Source organism: Parus major, chromosome 5, assembly GCF_001522545.3.
Source record: "Parus major isolate Abel chromosome 5, Parus_major1.1, whole genome shotgun sequence".
Taxonomy (NCBI): domain Eukaryota; kingdom Metazoa; phylum Chordata; class Aves; order Passeriformes; family Paridae; genus Parus; species Parus major.
Window position 1 is genome coordinate 35,371,763 of NC_031774.1, and position 19,457 is coordinate 35,391,219.

The window sequence follows — 19,457 nt, forward strand, 5'->3', positions numbered from 1 at the left end:
TTTTGATCACTATATAATAAAAAACCTGGCATAATTTTCTTCCTTAAAAGCATATAGATGTGTTACTACTTTGAATTTAGTAGCATGTACTAAATATTTAAAATATTTAGCAGAATAATTAATAATATACATTTTAACAGCATTTCATGTTTTCTTTTCCCAGGAGCTGTGATTGTCTCTACTCCACAAGATGTGGCTTTATTGGATGCACGCAAAGGAGCTGAAATGTTTAGGAAAGTCCATGTACCTGTAAGTCTCTGCATGAAAAACACCAGTAGATTTATTTTTTCATAACGTAAAAAAAAAAAAGAAATCCATATGCAGCAATAGGTGAACATTCAGAAATCACTTGAATTTAATAAATTTTTGTTAAAAGGCTTAGAATCCATCTTATATCTGTATCAGGAACTTGTTTAAACAGAAAGGAGAGAGTTTTCTCAGGCTGAGGCCATAGTAATAAATGGTTTGTTTTAAATGTTTGTTTAATGATGTGGAATGGAACAGATTGCTGAACAGAATATCCTATGAAGTAATGCATGCCATTCAGTTACACTGTGTGTCCTCATTACATGTCTTCTTCAGCACTGCCTGTGTTGAGACGTAAAATTTCATGAAATACAGAAAAATCATTTATTGGTATTTTTTAAGAAGCAAACTCAAATTTTTGTGGAAATATGTGTATATCTAGTTATTTTGCCATTTGAAGGGCCTTGTAACTTATGTGACAAGTAGAAGGCTGTCTAATCACTGTTTTTCATTAGGTCTATAGCTTAGCTTACTTGTTTGAGAAATAAAAAATTTAAGAATATCCACAATTAGGAGAAAATACTAAACAGGCTAACATCCTTGACTTGATATTTTCTCTGGGTGCTACAAGTTGCTAAGTAACTGAATGTAATATGTTTATGTAGAGATTCATTTTTACTTTGAAATGGGCAGTTGATGAAAGAAAATTACTTGAAATGCTTCCTTATCATAAACTGTAAGGAAAAAAAGATGTTTTTCTTGCTTATCTGTGTGAAGGTCACTTTTTCTCTTTCTTAAGAAAGGAAGTTTCTTTCATAGCTAATGTTTTCCTAATTAAAAAAAAAGTCATCAGAAAGTTGAAGTGAATGGTTTCCCTTTTTTTAATTTACAGGATGGCTTAACAAAACAAATACTTTGATGAATTCCTTATTACTAACTATTCTTTAAGCATATTTGCATAAAAATGAAAGTATTGTAACATTTATAATTTGCTGCCAGAAGGAAAACAAGAAGAATAGAACATTTTGTTTTGATTTTATGTTTGGGTTTGCTTAAATTATGTACAATTATTTCCTTCAATTTAAATTGTGTTCAAGTTAGTATTTCATTGAATTTTCCTTTTGTTTGCCAAGAGAAATTACCAAGATTTTGTTCTAAACCTGTTTTGTTCAATGTCCTTTGAAGAGGATGGCCTCCAAGAAAATGTAGGATGGGCTTGGCTAATACTAATTTGACTAGTGGAAGATGATCTGTTTTGGTTCATTGGAATGATCAGATCTTGTCAAATCAAGTGAAAAGTCACAATAAAGCTGTTGCACCACATGTTGAGTTTGGATGTGTTAACAAGTTACCAGGTCTTACCTTTTTCATTACACTGCTTTATTTTAGTCTACCCTGCTTCATTTTATTCTGCCCTGGATGTACATGTGTACAAATGTGTCTTTTACTTGAGTTTTGAAGCAGCTTCTGTCTATGTTCTACATTTCTAAATGTCAGCTAAATATGAGGATCTAAAGAAAGTGAAGTGACATAATATTTCATGGACAACTTCACACCTTAGGTTTACGTCAGAGATGGAATCTATAGGTCTGTGCTAAAATTAAATATCCTGATTACATAATTACTGATCTTTAAGTTTCTAATGTCTAAAACCTTTAATCTTTCAGAAAATGCGTGCAAGGAGCTGACTTTTCAAAGAAGCAGAGTGTCTATAGGTTGCTGAACTCTGAGTATGCTTTCTTATATTTAATGAACTGCAGTCTCTCCCGTGTCCATACAGGCATATATTCCACCTCCCCCTTGCCCGCACTGCTATTAGTTATCAAAGACTCAGATGACACATGTAGTTATCACAGTAAAGTCACAATTGCTAATATTGTTTGTCCTTTGTTCAAATTGAAGTAGAATGATTGAAAGGAACTATTGAAATTCTGGCAAGGAGAGTCAGCATTAAAAGCAGGATTACAGGGCAAAAATCGTATTTTCAGTCTTAGGACATAGTCATTAAAAGAGGAGTGACATCTCTTGTGCAGTGGAACATGCCTACACTTACAGTGAAGAAGGAATTCACAAAGTGTTGCTGACTCTTATCACAAGTTTCAAGATTCTTGTCTTGGCCAATGTTTTCTTGCATTCCCAAGGGTGACTCAAAGTGAATAATTTTGAGCATTCAGGAAAAAAAACTGCCTATTTTCACCCACTGAGGCTGAGTTCAGTTCATTATAGTTTATCTTATCAATCATATCCCTGAAAGAAAAGATAGGGTTTTAGTTAAATCTGCAACATTTCTGAAGTTTCTTTAAGTTGGAAGGTTATGCCATGGATTTTGCAGGTTTTAAAAAACTGCTTAGATAAACTCAGCTATGTATTTCCTTCTGAGCTGTACTAAAATGGCTTACTTTGCTCTGTTCTTACTGGTATTTCTGAGGCATCCAGAGTAACCATCTATGATTATGGCTTCATGTTGGGAGCAGATATTACAGGCAGAAATTGCTCATTATAAGATGAACGGTAGGAAGACAGAAATATTGTGCATGTTTACTTGAAGCACTTCAATGTGAAGTGACTGATTGACTGATGCAGGAGGTTGATGGCACAGGAACTGTAAGCCCGGTCACTTGAGTCCCCATCAGGCTGAAGTCAGGCCTCAGCACCCTCCATCCTTAACTACAGTGGATGACTGAAGTAGGTTTCTCAGGAATTGTCTCCTAATGTAAATACAGAAAGCTTTCATTTCATCACTGTTTTTTCTTGAACTTAGAAGGATGTATATTTGGATTTAAGCATGATTTATTGTGTAACCAAAAGGTTAGCTGAGCACAAGAAATACGTAAACATTCAGAAACTGTGTGCAGATAGCTCATAATGAAAGGGCTCTTCGTTTCCTGTTATTTCTTGCCAGATGCCTCTTCACCATTTAAAATAACAATTAGGCTAAATGGAATGCAGCTCCACGCTGCTACCATAGCTTAGCTCCTGTATTGTGTATACAAGTTTTCATGTCATTCCTCAGCCAAGTTTGCCAAGCTCAACAAGGACTGGAATAGAATTCAGACATACTTATGGAATAGTTTGTGTAGACAGTAACAGCTGCTTTGAAGCCATTACAAGTCTATTATTTGAGCAGGGAAATGAGGATTATTACTGACTTCATTAGCAAAACCTATTACTTTGTAGATTTAAAAGCTCTGAAGGTCATAGGAGCTCCCTTCTGTAAATACATGTGCAGAAATATGCATGGTAAAAATTGCACTGCAGAAGTAAAGTTGTATGTTTGCAAATACTCTATATTATACTTAGTATTTTAAGTGGCATCTTCATATTCCAGAAGAGTAAATTATATGTTATTAGATGTGCAGTATTTATAGGCTGACAAACAGGACTAACATTGAAAAATTAAAATTATTGTGTAATGCTGAAATGTCATTTGCTTTTAGTAAGGTTTGTTAAAATGGAAGCAAAAAAGGACAGTGTATAAGGCCTCTAAAACTGGTCTAGCATTGGAGATACAACTGTATCTCAGCATTTGCTTTTGTATTGGCTGAATGACTTCTTAGTTACTAGGTTATTAAAATATGAACAAAACATCTGTAATAATGCTTAATTATTCACAAAACATTAGTAGACTATGTAAATTTTTATTTGATGATGAATTTGCTGAATCTTAGATGTTGTATGTTCAAAATCTTCAAACATACTTTGAAGAGAACAGAATGTTCAAATCCTGAGATACCTAAAAATTAATTAATTAAAGTGTAAATTTCAAATGGCGCTTTTTTCCCCTCGTGTGCTGTCAAAAACGGCCTCCTTGTTTCCTGGTGAAAATAATACTTTTGTCCAAAAATACTCTTTTCAGTGTTCTCCAGTTTACCAACAGAGTAAAAACTCCATGACTTGACCTTAGGGGAGAGCAGGATGAATGCTGCTTAGAGGTCATCCATAGAAGGCTGTGGCTGTACAGGTCCCTTTTTACTGTCCCTGCACCTTGTACCCTCAGACCCAAAGTATTTCATGTCTGTACTAATTTCAGAACTGGATGATAAAATTACCTGTACTAATATGCCAGTAAATAGAATCTTGTTCCTCTTGTTTCCCTGGACAGAGTAGAAAAGGGGGAAGGTCAGTTTGAGACATTAAATTGGAAGTAGGTAAAATTTTTTTAAACATTACTATTTCTTAAAATGTTCCTTGCTTTAAACCATCTGAGAGTTTTACATAAGTAAAGGAAGATGTAGTAAATATAGTTTCTGATGTTATAGAAAAAAGAGGTGACCATCTTTTGATAAATTTCAGTCTATAGCTAAGGAAACCTTTATTATGATATTGTAAATAACATACTTATTTATTTTAAGTTCAGTGCCAGAAGCTGTACATTCACTTTTAATTAAACATATTTGTTGGTTGCATTGAACACTGCTGTTTCTCCCTAAATATGCTTCATTAGCATAGTGAATATTTTTCTTCTGTAATAACTAGAGACCACCTAGTTCAAGCACAAAACTAGAAGGTTCAGGAAATAGTAGAAGTACAAAATGCTGCAAAATAAATAACAATATAAATGGTATATTATAAAACTCAGCTAGAGTGTGTGTAATGTATCTGGGTAATATATAAATCTGAAAGTGAAATATTGTAACATTGAATCTCTTAAAGCAGGTGCTCTGTTCATTAGCAGGTGGATAGAAACTTCCACCTTGTAGCATTTGAACACTGTATTTATCACTTCTGGAAATTTTATGCTGCTTCAATGAAGAGTTTTGTTTACTATGGGAATAAAATGAGATCATTAGCATTATTTCACATTGTGAAAGAAGATTTTTTGTCAAATTTTTATTTGACGTATCTTATAAGGATGATGTTGAAAACCTGGCATCAGCAGAAAGGTACCCAGGATGTGTGTATTAGATTTTTATGCTATGGATTTTGCCACTTAATTTCATGTAATTCTTTCTATTGTTTGATCTTTAAAACGTGTTTCTGCTCTTCAGAAGAATAACAAATATGGTTCTTTTTGAAAACATTTCCCTGACGGATAACTTATAAAAATACCTTAAAAGCATGTCTGATTGTGTAATTTCTTGTAACTGTATGTTTTTGTTTTGTCTTTCCTGAAACTGCGAAGTATAAAATTGTAAAACACAGCATGAAAATTCTTTCAGTATTCAGTTTGAAAATGAAATACTGGCAGGGAGAGTTAGTTATTGGCAAGTTAGGTTTGTGCAAGAAGTACCTTTATATTACAAATAACGTTGTTAGTGTTTGAGAGGTATAAATGTGAAAAAATTGAAATAATGCACAGACGATGGTGCCACTGAGATGACTAATAAGAGCTGATAACGATATTAATGAGTTTGATTCCTATTTTAAATAACCACTCTGTGTTGCTTCTTATTAGATCATCTATTCTATATTATTAGAGATGAATAATGGAAATTCCAGTGCTTGGTTTGAACATCCTTTCCTTTCCTTTGACAGGTTTTAGGACTGGTTCAAAATATGAGTGTTTTCCAGTGTCCCAAATGTAAGCATGAGACACATATTTTTGGATCTGATGGTGTAAGAGAACTGGCAAAAACCCTTGGATTAGATATTTTGGGTAAGAATATGGAAATGTGTTTATTTTTGAAGAAAAACTTAATGCTGTGCATGAAGCATTAACTGAACTATGAAACTGCATAATCCTAGATTATTTTGTATTCAGACTGTTTTCAGATATAATGAAACTAATAAGGAGTATGCTCTGTTCCTTGTCAGTCTTGTAATAGTGATGTTGACTGCATATGAAAATTCTTGAATTGCATCTTAAATCTTTGTGTTTACAAACAATCCAGAACATGAATTGTTTTGATGTCAGTGTGCTGTGTTACCTGAAATTCATTATGTGGTTGACTATACAGCAATTTTTACAAATAATCAAGAATTCTGTTTAGTCTTAGGACAGACCTAAACTCTGTACGGTAATATCAATAAATGTTTTCTCATTTATTTCATTGAAATGAAATGAGTTGTTTCTGTTGACTCAGTGGAGGGAGGCTCTATGGCAGCCTTCTGGTACCTGAATGGCTCTTGAAAGAAAGTTTGAGGTTTTTTGCAAAGGTGGACAATGGCAGGGCCATGGAGAATTACTTTAAACTGAAGGAGGCTAGATTTAGATTAGATATAAGGAAGAAGTTATTTACTGTGAGGGACTGGCACAGGTTGTCCAGAGTTATGGGTGCTCCATTCTTGAAAATGTTCAAGGGCAGGATGAATGGGGTTCTGATCCACCTGCTTTATTTGAAGGTGTCCCTGTCCATGGAAGGTGTGTTGGAACTAAATGATTTTTAGGGTCCCTTATGACTTAAACCATTCTATGATTAGCTATGATTAAGATATCTGTCATGCCTGAAGGCTGAAATATACATGGATCTTTAAAATATACACTACTGATTTAAAAAGGCATGGTTCAACCTGCGCTGTAAGTAAAGAATATAACACAGCGTAATTAAGTTGGTAAATGGGGTAATTGCATGTGCTAATGATGTGTTTCCATGTATTACTCTAATTATCTCAATGATTTTCCATAGCTAATTCATTAAAAAGAACCAGGAAGCTCACTTAGAAAGATCAACACAGAAACATCAAGGTCTGACATAGACTTAAGATAGCAAGGCAACACATAATTAAAGACATGCTTTTGGGCTATCTTTTAGTTTTCTGAATGTATAATGAGTTGTGATCAGAGCCCAAGGGGACTTCTCCAGCCCTGGGTTGTGTGGATGGATGCAAATGCTCTGCAAGCCGTGGAATCAAACATGCATTTAGATATGCAGGCACAAATGATGTGCCATGGCATTGGTCCCATAGGTGTTTTTTGTTATTTCCTAGGAGTGCAGAACTGACTGTGATTGGAGTTAATTAGGAGTGATGTGAGAGATGTACAGATTTAACAGGGGATAGATGAGATGTATAAAATAAAGCAGAGTGAGGTTTAACTTTAAACTGTTAATGCAAAACCAGAATAAGATTAAGAATAATGCCCAAGGGTTAAATTTAGAATTACGGTGCTTGATGTGATTAGTATGTTCCTCCTTCCAGGGATGACCATTACATAATAAAACCATATGGTATTGTAAGAATTACTGTTTACAGATTTTGTTAATCCATCCCAAATGGACGTTGTATTTCAGTATTACTTGAATTCTCCCCAAAAACCTTGAGAACATGTTTTTTCATATGTATCTATGAAGTGTATATATTTAAAATCAGTAATTCTAAATTTATTTTGCCTATGTTTTCTGATACCTGTGGCTGTTCTGTTAGTTTATATAAGCACCTAGTCCTCCTTGGAAACCCACCAAGGGGTTTGTCACCCAACATCTGTCATGTTCTGCAAGCTAAAAGTGTGCAGGATTGCAAAGCGTCATCCTTCCACATTCTCAGAGTTGGCTGTCATTAGTATTACTGAATACCTTATTTTTGTTTATGACAAACATAATAGAAAACTACTAGCAGTTGCCAGGAGACTCAAGTGTAGTCCATTATATCATATACTTGTGATTGTCTTGTATTTTTACTGTTCTCTAAAGGAAAATGTGACAAGGTTTGTCAGAGAGAAACTGACAAACCTTGTGCTGCTGATTTTTCTCTCCCTGTCTGACATACTTTCCCTGGAGTTTGAGGGCTGTAACCATGACCAGAAGGCTATGCCATTGGTATACATGATACTGAGATAATAATTGGTGTGTTCCATCCTGACTTTGCAATTCCTGACTGTCTGATTCCTGACCATCAGCTATGACTAATAGATTTTTAAATTTCTTTGGTTTTTCTTCCTACAATAAAATTAAATGATTTATTTTCTTTACACTCAGCACTAGTTGTTAATATCAGAAAAATTTACAGTGACAAGTTCCCATCACATTGGGTACTGAAGAATAATGCAAAAGTTCTATCTTCCTCAAACCCTTATCACCCAAACAGCTGTGCAGATGGTTTTGATGTCTTCTGCTTAAATTAATTTTTTTTTATTTTTTAAAATTATAATGCATTTTTCTTTATCTTCTGACTGCACTTCTGTTCTTACAAGTCCCATTATGCTCCTGTAGTACCAGCACATGTTTGTAAGTCTGAAGAGGAAAAGAGAGAGGCTATTTTGTAATTATTGGAGATTGTTATCAAGCTGATAGTGAGGAAGTATTTTTTCATTAACAAAACATCCTTATGAAAAAAGAGAAGATTTCTACATAAAATAAGAGTAGGAAGTGAATGTCAGGGAGATTTACAAAGTTAGTTATTTAATAAGAGCATTTATGGTTAGAAAACTTTCAGAGGACTCCCTGAATTTTTTAAAAAATGAATACATGAACAGACTATTATACCTAAATTTATTCATGACTGAAATAAATAAGGAAAAAAAAAATGAAGGAAATGGACTGTAATTATCCTAAATAATAATAAGGTTCTTCAAAGATTTAGCACAATAATCACAGAGCCACAGCTTTTGTGTTTACTATTAGTTTGTTTTTTGTTTGTATTCCTACTTGCTTTGGGTTCTGGATTTTTTATTTCTTAAACTTTGCTAATTTGCATACAGTTTTTTTAACTTTTTCTGAATACATTGAATCTCAGTAATTTACACTGGCCTTGGTTTGAGTTAAATCAGGATGCTAAAATGTATGAATTAAACTTACACAGTTTCTGATAATGTCAGGATTGAACTAAGCCTGTTCTATCTTCATCTCTCCATAATATAAATTGTAGCTGGGTCTTGCAGTAAAAAAAAGTTGGTCTTCAGTTCACTTCAAAATTATTTATGTCACAGTGAACTAAACATAGGAATCTCCAGATTTTTTGTAGAAGTGAAATCTGTGTTTCAGAAAGTATGTCTCAGAATGGGTTAGGGCTGCTAATTGATTGTCCTTTAGAACATTCCTTTCCTCTCTGACAGTTCCCTGCTCATTATAAAAGCAGAATATAAAGAAGATTTCTGTTGGAACGAAGAATGAACTGAATAGCTGTCCACCTTTGAATTGGATCCAAGGCCTAATAAGGACAATAACAAATGCTATTATTTAGAAATTAAATATTCAAAGAAGTCTTTGAACAGTGATTAAAATCTTAAAACATCACTGAAAAGAGCTTACAATGAGGAGATAGGCTGAACAGTAAGTTGCATGATGAATGGTTGCCTAACACTCAGGCAATTTATTTCACATAAACAAAATAATTTGCATCTCAGCCTATGTTTTTCTATGTGTTTGAGGCAAAAAGCCCTTCCTTCTCTAATAAATGACTAAAGCATGATCCTTTCTATTGAGAGAATGAAAAATCCAAAATATGCTTGGCATTATTCATTATGGATGTAAGGGAGCTATACTGCAGCCAATTTTCATTTAAAATGCTAATTTTTGGAGATAAAGCAATTTAAAGAGTATACTGAATGGAAATTAGATTTCAAGTTGCTTTAGGGTTATTTTAAGCAAACACTTAAGAAATACTGGGTCTTCACATATGTGTGTCTTGGTATTTTTGATGCAGGAGATGTTCCACTGCACATTAATATACGGGAGACGTGTGATTCAGGACAGCCTGTTGTGATCTCTCAGCCTCAAAGTGATGCTGTAAGTTTGGTGCACTGCACTTAGAGCAACAGAAAGCTCTCCTCTGAAAGTGAATGGAGAGTGCTGCTTCTTATTGCTGTTTGGAAAGAAATGTGTGCTTGAATGAAGTAAGGAAATAAACTGAAAGAAGATTGTATCAGTGAGTAACTCAGGCCCTTGATTTTGGAATGCTGGTCATTTGTTCTGCTTCTGTAGGTTTGGTTTTATTTAATTAGGCTGAATCATTCAGAACAGAGAAGATTTGATCCAGGTCCTGGCACACTAAGAGAAGGAAAGTCAGTGTCAAACCTCATGAGACCTTGCAGCTAATCTAGGTCCTCTAAAACTGTCAGTTAAGCCTTTGGTAGATGAGCCTGGAAACTGTCAAAGGGTCTTATCCAAAGATGTTTGGAGCAAAGCTTATTGTCAGTACCTGGGTTGTGTTCATCAGGAAGTGGAGCAATTTACACACAAGAGGAAATGGATTTTTCAGTGTATTGACCATAACATTTTACTGTCAGTGGAAAATGCAAGGTGAGGTGGTGGGACTCAAATAGGCAAATCTGTAAAGAAATGTAGTTGTACATATAGAATTTCTTAATGTGGGTAGCGTAAGATTTTTCTGTCTGCTATTTTCTTTCTCTGCTAGAGTTGGTCTGACAGGCTCTGTAGGGCAGGGTACTGTGCACAGTGTATGGCATAATGCAGCCCCACTCTTGACTGCTGCTTAGATGTAAAGATGTAATGATTAATGCTGAGAACAGATGGTAGAATCAATTCACAGTAAGGTAGACTGTACCTATGGAACATTTGAATATTGGTAGCTGTTTCACTATCGTGATTGCTAGACACATGCTGAAATATGTTTTTTCCTTCCTATTCTTTTAGAAGGGGGGGGGGGAAGGGAGGAGGAGGGAATTAACATTGTTAATACAGTGTTACTAATATATACTGAACAGGATTCTGGAAGAACGGTGGCAGTCTTACAATTGTAATTTTGTTTTGAAAGAGAGGGGGCAGCACTATGGTGTGTTCACTTCTAATTGAATGCCATATTTTTGCTAGGTTTGGGCAAGACCTGTGCTATGGAGTAATGTTATGATCTTGAGTCCAGATCTATTTGAAAAGGAAATCCCTATAATTCATATGTGGTTTCTCTCTGGGAAGTTTGATCAGCAGTGTGAAGGTTTGAATGGATGCATAGTTTTGGTCAAAGCTCAAGTAAAACGGCTGGGAAACTAAAATGGAAGGCTCACAGTACCTGAAATCAGTAATAACCAAGAGTCTGTAGCCTGCTGGACTATTGATCTAAGAATTCAGGCATGTATGGGATAGCATTCTGAAAACAAAAAGACAAGAAAGTCTGTTGTGTTGCCATCTGTTCCTCCTTGAACTATGTTCTTGATAACAAAAGGATGGGTTATAATCACCATTTGTGGCAATTAAGTTAAATATGCAGAGGAATAAAGATTGACAAATATGTGTGACTCTGGGGAAAACTCTTAATATCCTTCTCTGCCATTGTGTCTGTGAGATAATCATTCTCCTCAGAGAATGCATTTTTTTTAAATGTCAGTAATATCTACAGAATGAAAAAAAAATTTCCTTTATCCCTGGTTGTCTTCTCATTTTAAAGACAGAAAAAATATTGTTCTCTCATATTTTCAAAGAAAAAATAAATTCTTAACACATAACTGATGGTGGGAGAGGTTGTATAAGGTCAGATTCTAATCTTTAATACATGACAGTCATCACCATGTTTCTCAAATAAACTGAAATTGTGGCTATTCATGCATTAACAACTTTTCAGATAGAGAACAATGTCTGCTGAAATTCTCTACTCTTGTCGTTTAAATGGGCAGGGGATTTTCATACAAAATTCTATGCTGATTTTGTTAGAACACACAAATCAAATACAGAATCATAGACCTGAAATAATACCTAGCAGATTCAAACAGTAGGGAATAGGGATGGTGATTGACTTCTTAGAAACCCAGCATGTTGTCACACCTTTTGAGCTCTGTCAAGCCTAGAATAAAATGATTTCTAAAATATGTCACTTAATACATTTTTGCTTACATATCTGCCATGGGGTTTGTCTTGCCTTGCAGATATGTAAAAGTATATCTCTGACTTCACACTAGAATTTCAAAATGTCTAAGCAAACTTAACTAAATTTATTATTTTAAAGCTTAGATATAGTTGGTGGAAAAGGGGTTTCCTTTTTCACAAATGACAAGGAAATTACTAATATCTAAAAAAGAAAATTACTTGTAGAATGGTGCATGTGTGAACTTAGAAAGTTCTTCCTCAGGGAAGGCACAGAATACACAGCACTGATCTGCTTATGGAAAGTATTGACAATATAGCTCAAGGATAGGAAGGTTTGATGACTGGAGTTCTTTTCTGGTGAAGCTTGAGGCAGTCCCCTGGGAGAAATAACAGTGCTGGTAAAATGATTTTGCTCTTGGTATAACATTGTCTGTGTTAGTGTTTCTGTCAGCTTAGTTGTTTAAATTGTGGCTTTTTTGTGGCTTTTTCTTAATACTCTTCATGGATAAAACTTTGTGATGTAGAAATGGAATATTGCTGTACTTCTATGCAGCAGCTGAGAGTGACCCAAGATCCGCTACATGAAGCTAATGATTTCTTACTTTAATCAACAGTGAGGGCTTACCTTCTGGAGTGAGACCCTTCTGGAGATTGAGTAATTAATTAATTGAGATTAATTAATTCTCCTCCGTCACACTGTGGAGGTAGATTAGCTGGCCAAGGCTCCATTTTTTTTCTCACTCAAACAGATGCATGAGTCACTGGACATCAGAAGCTAGTAAACAAAAATCAGGAATGCTGCTAAAATGGTAGCATAGGGGAAAAGGTAGAATAAGGAAAACTGTAGAGGAATCACTGAAACCAGGTGATACTGATCGTGCTCAGATGTACTGGAACTTCCTATGGACCATGGGAAAGGAGGCAGCAGCAAAACATGTATTTGGGAAGAGGCATCCTGAAGCTTGCAGATAAGAAGACTAGAGGAACAGCAAGAGATATAGAACATGATCAATTGCAGTGGAGTTATTCTTCCCCCAAAGGAGCTGCTTATAAACACCCAGTGAACTCTCCATCACATTGGGAGAAAGATAAGTAGAGGTTCCTGAGAGCTCTTCCTTCTGTGAGTGTGAAGTCCAGAGAATTATGGAGCAGTTTGTGGTTATCTTGTGAGGAATTCCTTCCAGAAACCTTTGAGTATATCACAGAGGATGGCACAGAGGATTTATCAGTACTTTGGCAGAACAGACAGGCTATCTATGTGTCTGTTGAGCACCAAACTCCCACCTGTCTTAAGGTCAAAGAAGCAGCTCAAACAAGTACAAAATACGTTTGCTGTACCAGTGTGTCCATTCACATCCTGTATATACAGGTGGAGGATTTTGAGTCCAGTAAATTGCAAACTGATCTATAAGGGAAGAGAAAAAGCCCAGTTAGGTGGAAAGCAGGGACACAAGGCATTAGCAGTTTGATGGAACAGAGAAAATACATCTGGTTAATAATCCCTTTTCAATTAAATCAGAACATTACAAACCTTCCTGTGGTGCCACCCAAAGAGACAAGTCAAATTTATATTCAGAAACACTTTTTCTGTAGAATACTTATAAAAGGGTGATATATAAGTAGGGTTAAATCATACAGCCTTTCAAAGATTGCAAGAAGTAGTTGGAGAAAAATTGAAGTACTGGTAGCAAATAGTCATAGAATCCTGTTTTGTGGTTTAGTTGTCATTGGTAATTCCATGTAATGAGTGGTCAGTGCCAGGTGTGCTATTTTTAAAAGAAAAGCAAACCCTAAAGAAGGTGCATGGTATGATTTATAATATGCCTTTATCATCAAGGCTTCCTTTGAATCATCACAGTAGCATTTGGTACATGTAGATTCAAATCCTTCATTCAGGGTGTAGATAGTACAATGCATCATCAGACCCTCATTTGTGGTTCTGTCTACTGAAGAAAATGCTGAGTGTAGGATAGTCTGTTTGAGGGATGTTACTATACTGCATCTGATTTGCACTGTTCTCCTTACCCATTTTTTTTGGGCAGGATGTGTTTTTAGATGTTTGTAATGGCATCTTGGGATAGCAGTATTACCCAGGTGGGACTGCCTCCAAGAATGGTTTGGCTGTTACAACTGCTGTTATGTAGGATTAATAGGAAGTTTCCCATGAGCAGTAAGGATTTTTCTTGGCGATGGTAGTTTCATAAATCCAGCTTACTTACCTGTCTCCTCCATTTCATGTTATAATGTATGGATTGACTTTTACTGTCTTATTAAGTTTACCTTTCTGGCTTGAGACTTTGTAATTTGGCAAGAGTTGCCAGTACATGCAAAGAAGAATCTTATGGTAGAACTGCCCAGAGGAGGACAGAGTGGGATAGTCTCTGGACCTCTTGTAGCAACCAAGAATTTCTCTGGGTGACATGAAGCTTTTATCTGAAGTAGACTCATTTAAAGCTGTGTTTGCCATCATGTTTTTAGTGCCTTTGAGTTGACCACAGTGAAATACAGACATTGGAAGGCAGCTCCAGTCATGCACTGAAGGCTGGAGTTGTGTCAAAGTAACAAGCAATTTCCATGGAAATTAAAAAAGCCATTAAAGCCATTAAAAAATATGATTGAACTGGCAAATGGAACGTGCTTGTTCAGCAAGTGCTAAGAACCAAAGTTATCAATGACTGTCTGGCTGTACTTATTTTCATGTAGATGCTAGCTAAGACTAGTGTTTGTGATAATCACTATTTGATTAGTTGCTCATGGTGGCTAGTTTCCTTCAGCAATTAATAAATTATAAGCCCTAACAGGTCAGTTCAGCAGATTTAAATTCCTTTTTTCCTTCTTTACAAGTGTATTAGCATCCACAGCATTTGATATTCCAGACAGTCAGGACTTACTTGCACAGATACTTCCTTGGATTGCTGGGTTGGATAAAGCAGCTTAATGGTCTTGGAGTCTTGTAATCAGAAATAGACATTAGAAGCCATGTCAGTACTGGGATTTATATCCTATGGTGTATGAGGCCTTACAGCCGAGTCATGGGATCAGTGTGTGTTTCTGAGTTGCTGGTCTGAAGTTTGTATACAGTGGTTTGGGTGAAGGAAAATGTGGTATCAGCTCCTACCTGCCCTGACTTCAGTGATTTTAAGTTTTGTGTGGCCATTGCACCAGATACTGGCAGTTGCTGTAGTGAGCTGTTGGCAGGCTAGGATCTGCTCTCCATGGGAAGCATACCAGCAGGTCAAGCCAAGCCAATCCAATCCATGATACCAGGGCAGAGTCAGCCATGACCTGTACAGTCTGCAGTAATCTTAGCAATGAGGCATACTTCCCTCACAGGTAAGATTTTTAGGGAGAATGAAATGCCATAAGTGAAAGGCTCATATTTCCCTAGGGTTACTGTAGGGCTTGTAAAAAGTCTTCCAGTTTAAAACTACCCCACATCTATTAGCCCATGATAAAACAGATTTGTTACAGAGTGATGAATTAGGATGTTCTGATTATTTAGGCTAATTAGGACTTTTCACTCCATTTCCCAGTGAACTTCATTACAGGTTCTCTGTTTCCTACTTCACCATCTATGCTGTCATCAGTCACTTCATCATCAGCTGTGCCCTTGAGGTCTTAAGAGCTCTGCCCTTTTTGGACTGTACCACTGTTTGAGAGGTGAGCAGCCTCTCCATGTGGCTGTTTCACAGCTTTTTTTTTTTGACTGTGAACATCACCTTCCACCTCTACCCCTGCCTGTCCTGGTGCTGCTCTCTGACCCCATCTATGCAGTGTTCATAATAAACAAGTCTGGTCTGGTTTTAGGGCATTCTGTCTTTCTGTGTACTTCTTCATCCTCATGAGGTGGGAAGAATGATAACCTGTATGTTGTTGTTAAATATAAAGCTGTCCATCAGCAAAAAAATGGTTTTCAGAAAGTCTATAAACCATTCATTGAGAGCTTTCAAACATTAAGGGAGTAACTGACCTGAGAAGCTTGCTTTTATCCTGTTAAAATGAAAAAGATTGAGTGATGAATAAGAACTCATCCTTTATGCTTTCTCTGCTGGTTTTCCACCTGGAAAGGACTTTGCTGTGTACTAGACAAACACAGAATGTGATGCACCAGCTGGAAACTGAAGTATGACAAATTCAAATTATAGATAGTGTACATTTTTAACAATGGAAGTAATCAACCTCTGGAACAATGTGCAGTATATATATATACATACACACAAAAATACTACTTTAATTAAACATTCCTGTATCAATCTTTGAGATTTTTAAAAGATGTTCTCTTTTGACTTCAAGTTGTTGCAGCTGGTACAGGAATAATTTGGTTTAATTTTGGGGTTTGTTCCGTGTTGGACTTCATACAGTGTTTTTATATAAGTCCCTTGACATTAAATTTGTTAATAACTGATGGTGGACTGATCATGGTCCTAGCTGTGTCGTGGTTTTTAGAGATGTTAACATAGGTATGCTTACTTGGGTTGCTCTCCATAGTCCTGCAGTTCTGTGCCATTGTACCTTTCAGCTTCAGGTGTCTGACCAGATACCACAGGTTTGTGTGAAAGGGAGCTTCAATTGTGTGGATTCTAGTGTTGTGGAATTAGTTCTTTCCAATACCTACTTCAGTCTTTTGGAAAGGTGTCTTTTTTAATATACTTTAAGTGTCTGAATAGGAAATTCCATAGTGATAGTCTAGTCTGTAATGAATTAATTGTCTAAAAAAAAAACTTTTAATGCTTTTTTTTTTTTTCTGAGTTTTTTGGTTTCTCTCATTCTCCATCCTGTGCATCCTGATTGTCAGGATGAGGGAAGTTTATAATTAATAGTACCTGTGGGACTAAAGATTCTGTCTTCCTCATCACTTCTCTTCTAGAAGATTATTGACTGTGTTTGTTGTTAAAGACAAATTGTTCAGTTAAATTTAAATTCCCTCACCAATATTTTTATATAATGCTTGTGCTTATTCTGTGTATTAATGCATTGTTTTTCCTGAACACAGGCTAAATTTAACCCATTTATTTAAACATCTTTGATTTTCTCTTTGTGTGTAAAAGAGCAAATACCTAATTAGTTGTGGAAATACTCCTTTTTATGGAAAATTGAGTTGCTCAATGTACGTTTCTGTTTTTGCAGGCTAAAGCTTATCTAAAGATAGCTATGGAAATAGTAAGAAGACTACCAGGACCTCCTGCTTGAAGCATGTTCCACTGAAACTTAGCAAAAAAGTGATCTTTGATGCAGCCAATGCAGAAGAGTCCTGCTACCTTATTACATGGAGGCCATATGTTAGTTCTAAGAACTTCTTTGGGAATTAATTTACCAGAGGTTAAATATGATTGTGGTAATTACTATTTTCCACATTATTGTTTGGCCATGTCCAAAAGGATTCAAGTATGCAAATGATGATAGACAGTATTTAACTGCTGAATTGTAACATCATCAAGCAAGAAGGTGTGAAGTATATTTTTTTACTTGTGCTCTATTTTAAGGTCAAGAATGAAAAACAGCCTCTCCATGCAAGAATGATGAGAGGTATACCAAGATATAAGTCCTGCTTAAAAAATTACATTTTCAATACTCTTATTTCTTTCCATTTTTGTTCAGCTTTTTACATGGTTAGCTGTCAAACTGACCTTAAGTTCTGCAAGATTTGAAGAGGCAAAATCAGTTCTGTAACTGCTGTACTTTTGTGTTCATCTTAAAAGAAAATTAAAAATTCCATATATACTCTGAAGAGTTCTTGTGACGGATGATGATCAAATTCATTCATTATTGGATAAAGTTCGATCGTGAGGCAATTCACAGTTTAGTGGAGAATGGATTACGTGACCCTGAAGCTTAATTCTCAACAGTTTTACATTGTAATGAACCCAGACAGAAGACAAGGTAACAGAGGTCTTCACTGAAAACCGGATGTTTTTCCTGAGCTCAGTTTGCCAGGGAATGCAAATGATCAAGATAAATTAAATTTATGATTGCATATTCCTACTACAGTGGTGCAGAAACTTGGAATTTGAATATAAAGATATTTTTCAAGTAAAGAACTATTTGGTCTTCAAACTGCATGGTCTTCTGGTTTATTTTTTCATTGCCTGTGATCTTTATTTTTGTGTTGGTGTGTGGAACTAAAAGATTATGCCTTCAGGGAATGAGTTTTCATGTACAATTATATCTTTGAGTTGACATTTAGACTTTTCCATCTACACAGTCAAGTATCAGTATCTTAAACATATATCGTAACTCTACCAATAGAGTGAATTTAACCATTCTAGGGAGTTTTGCTATTGACCTCTCTGGGACCCAGGTTTTCCCTGTATTCCAAGTACTTAAGTCAGAATTTTGGATGTAGTGTTTTCTTACTGAAATGATAAAACATAAAAAATTGGTATACATTTACATTAAGAATATTTTACATTTTTACATTTATGCATTATGTAATATTCTTACCCAGAGTTTACATGAAAAGTCTAGACACAAGTGTTGAGTTAAATTTCATACTTAGGTGATTTTCTAAATATGTAAATCATACAGTCCAAAACCATTGATTTTTTGCTTCAAGTCAGTCTCTGGACCTCTGTCCCTGCAGCCTCACCCATGAAATCTCGTATCACTAGTCAGCTTTTTCAGTAGTGTATTATCATGGTCTGTAGAATTGACAAAATATCAGTTTATCTGATATATTTTGCAAAAATTAAAGCTGGCTGAATGTTCTGCTCTTTCACACTTTATTGATAGCATTTTTTTTTTAAATTAAATTTTGTTTCTACATATTTATTAGCTTTGCTTTACATAGCATAATTGTTGATATACATGTCTGTATCCTGCAGTGGTTTTGGCTCATACAATCTTATATTTCAGTGGAAAACTGAATTTATGACTGGTTTTTAACAAAAGACAGTGATATAATGTGGATGATAATATTTGTAATTTTCATTCATTTGAAGTTTTTGAATGTCTGACACCCAGTTCATATTGAGCTTGGTTGAACAATCTGTATACAGATAACTGATTGTTCATCTCCCCTTTTGTTTACTTCTCATTATTTCTTAGGTTAGTTGAAGGATGAAATTTGCTTTCAAGTTTTATTTTTACTCCTTTTTACCTTTTCCCCCTGTTTTAATTAAGTACTGTGGTTTTGCTCTGTTGAATCTTTCAGCTGCAGAATTATTTTGAATGCTTTTATCAAGAAGTTATTTTATAATGATTAAGCGTAGCTTCTACACCAGTCTGAAAAATCATATTTAGTTAACAGTTGTGTGGAAGGGTTACACAATGTAGTTGATTTATTGGTTTCAAATTGTCAATAGTTTTAAAAATATATACATATATATTTTTATATATGTATATATAATATTATAATACATACATATATATTTATATTTTATTTATATATATTTATATATTATATATATATGTGTGTGTGTATATAATATTATAATACATACATATATATTTATATAATTGTACAGAATTGGTAGGACATTTCTGTGTTTAAGGATACCAACAGTCAACCCAAATTTAAATTGAGAATGTATTTGCTTTATTTTCCTCATTCTCATGAGTGGAAAACTGTTTCCCAGACCT

At 35.1% G+C, this 19,457-nt stretch overlaps 1 protein-coding gene across 4 annotated transcripts in view; it reads left to right on the plus strand.

Moving 5' to 3' along the window:
- NUBPL (nucleotide binding protein like) overlaps positions 1-19,457 on the plus strand; it is a 135,039-nt gene that overhangs the window by 58,295 nt on the left and 57,287 nt on the right. For 3 of the 4 annotated variants that reach the window (XM_015631824.3, XM_015631826.1, XM_015631827.3), the window contains 4 exons: positions 164-249; positions 5,722-5,842; positions 9,766-9,848; positions 17,007-17,933. In XM_015631824.3, coding sequence (XP_015487310.1) covers positions 164-249; positions 5,722-5,842; positions 9,766-9,848; positions 17,007-17,069 — 353 coding nt within the window. In that variant the 3' untranslated portion in view covers positions 17,070-17,933. Of the gene's footprint in view, positions 1-163; positions 250-5,721; positions 5,843-9,765; positions 9,849-17,006; positions 17,934-19,457 lie in introns of those variants that run through there. The other variant, XM_033515054.1, reaches the window with a different exon arrangement.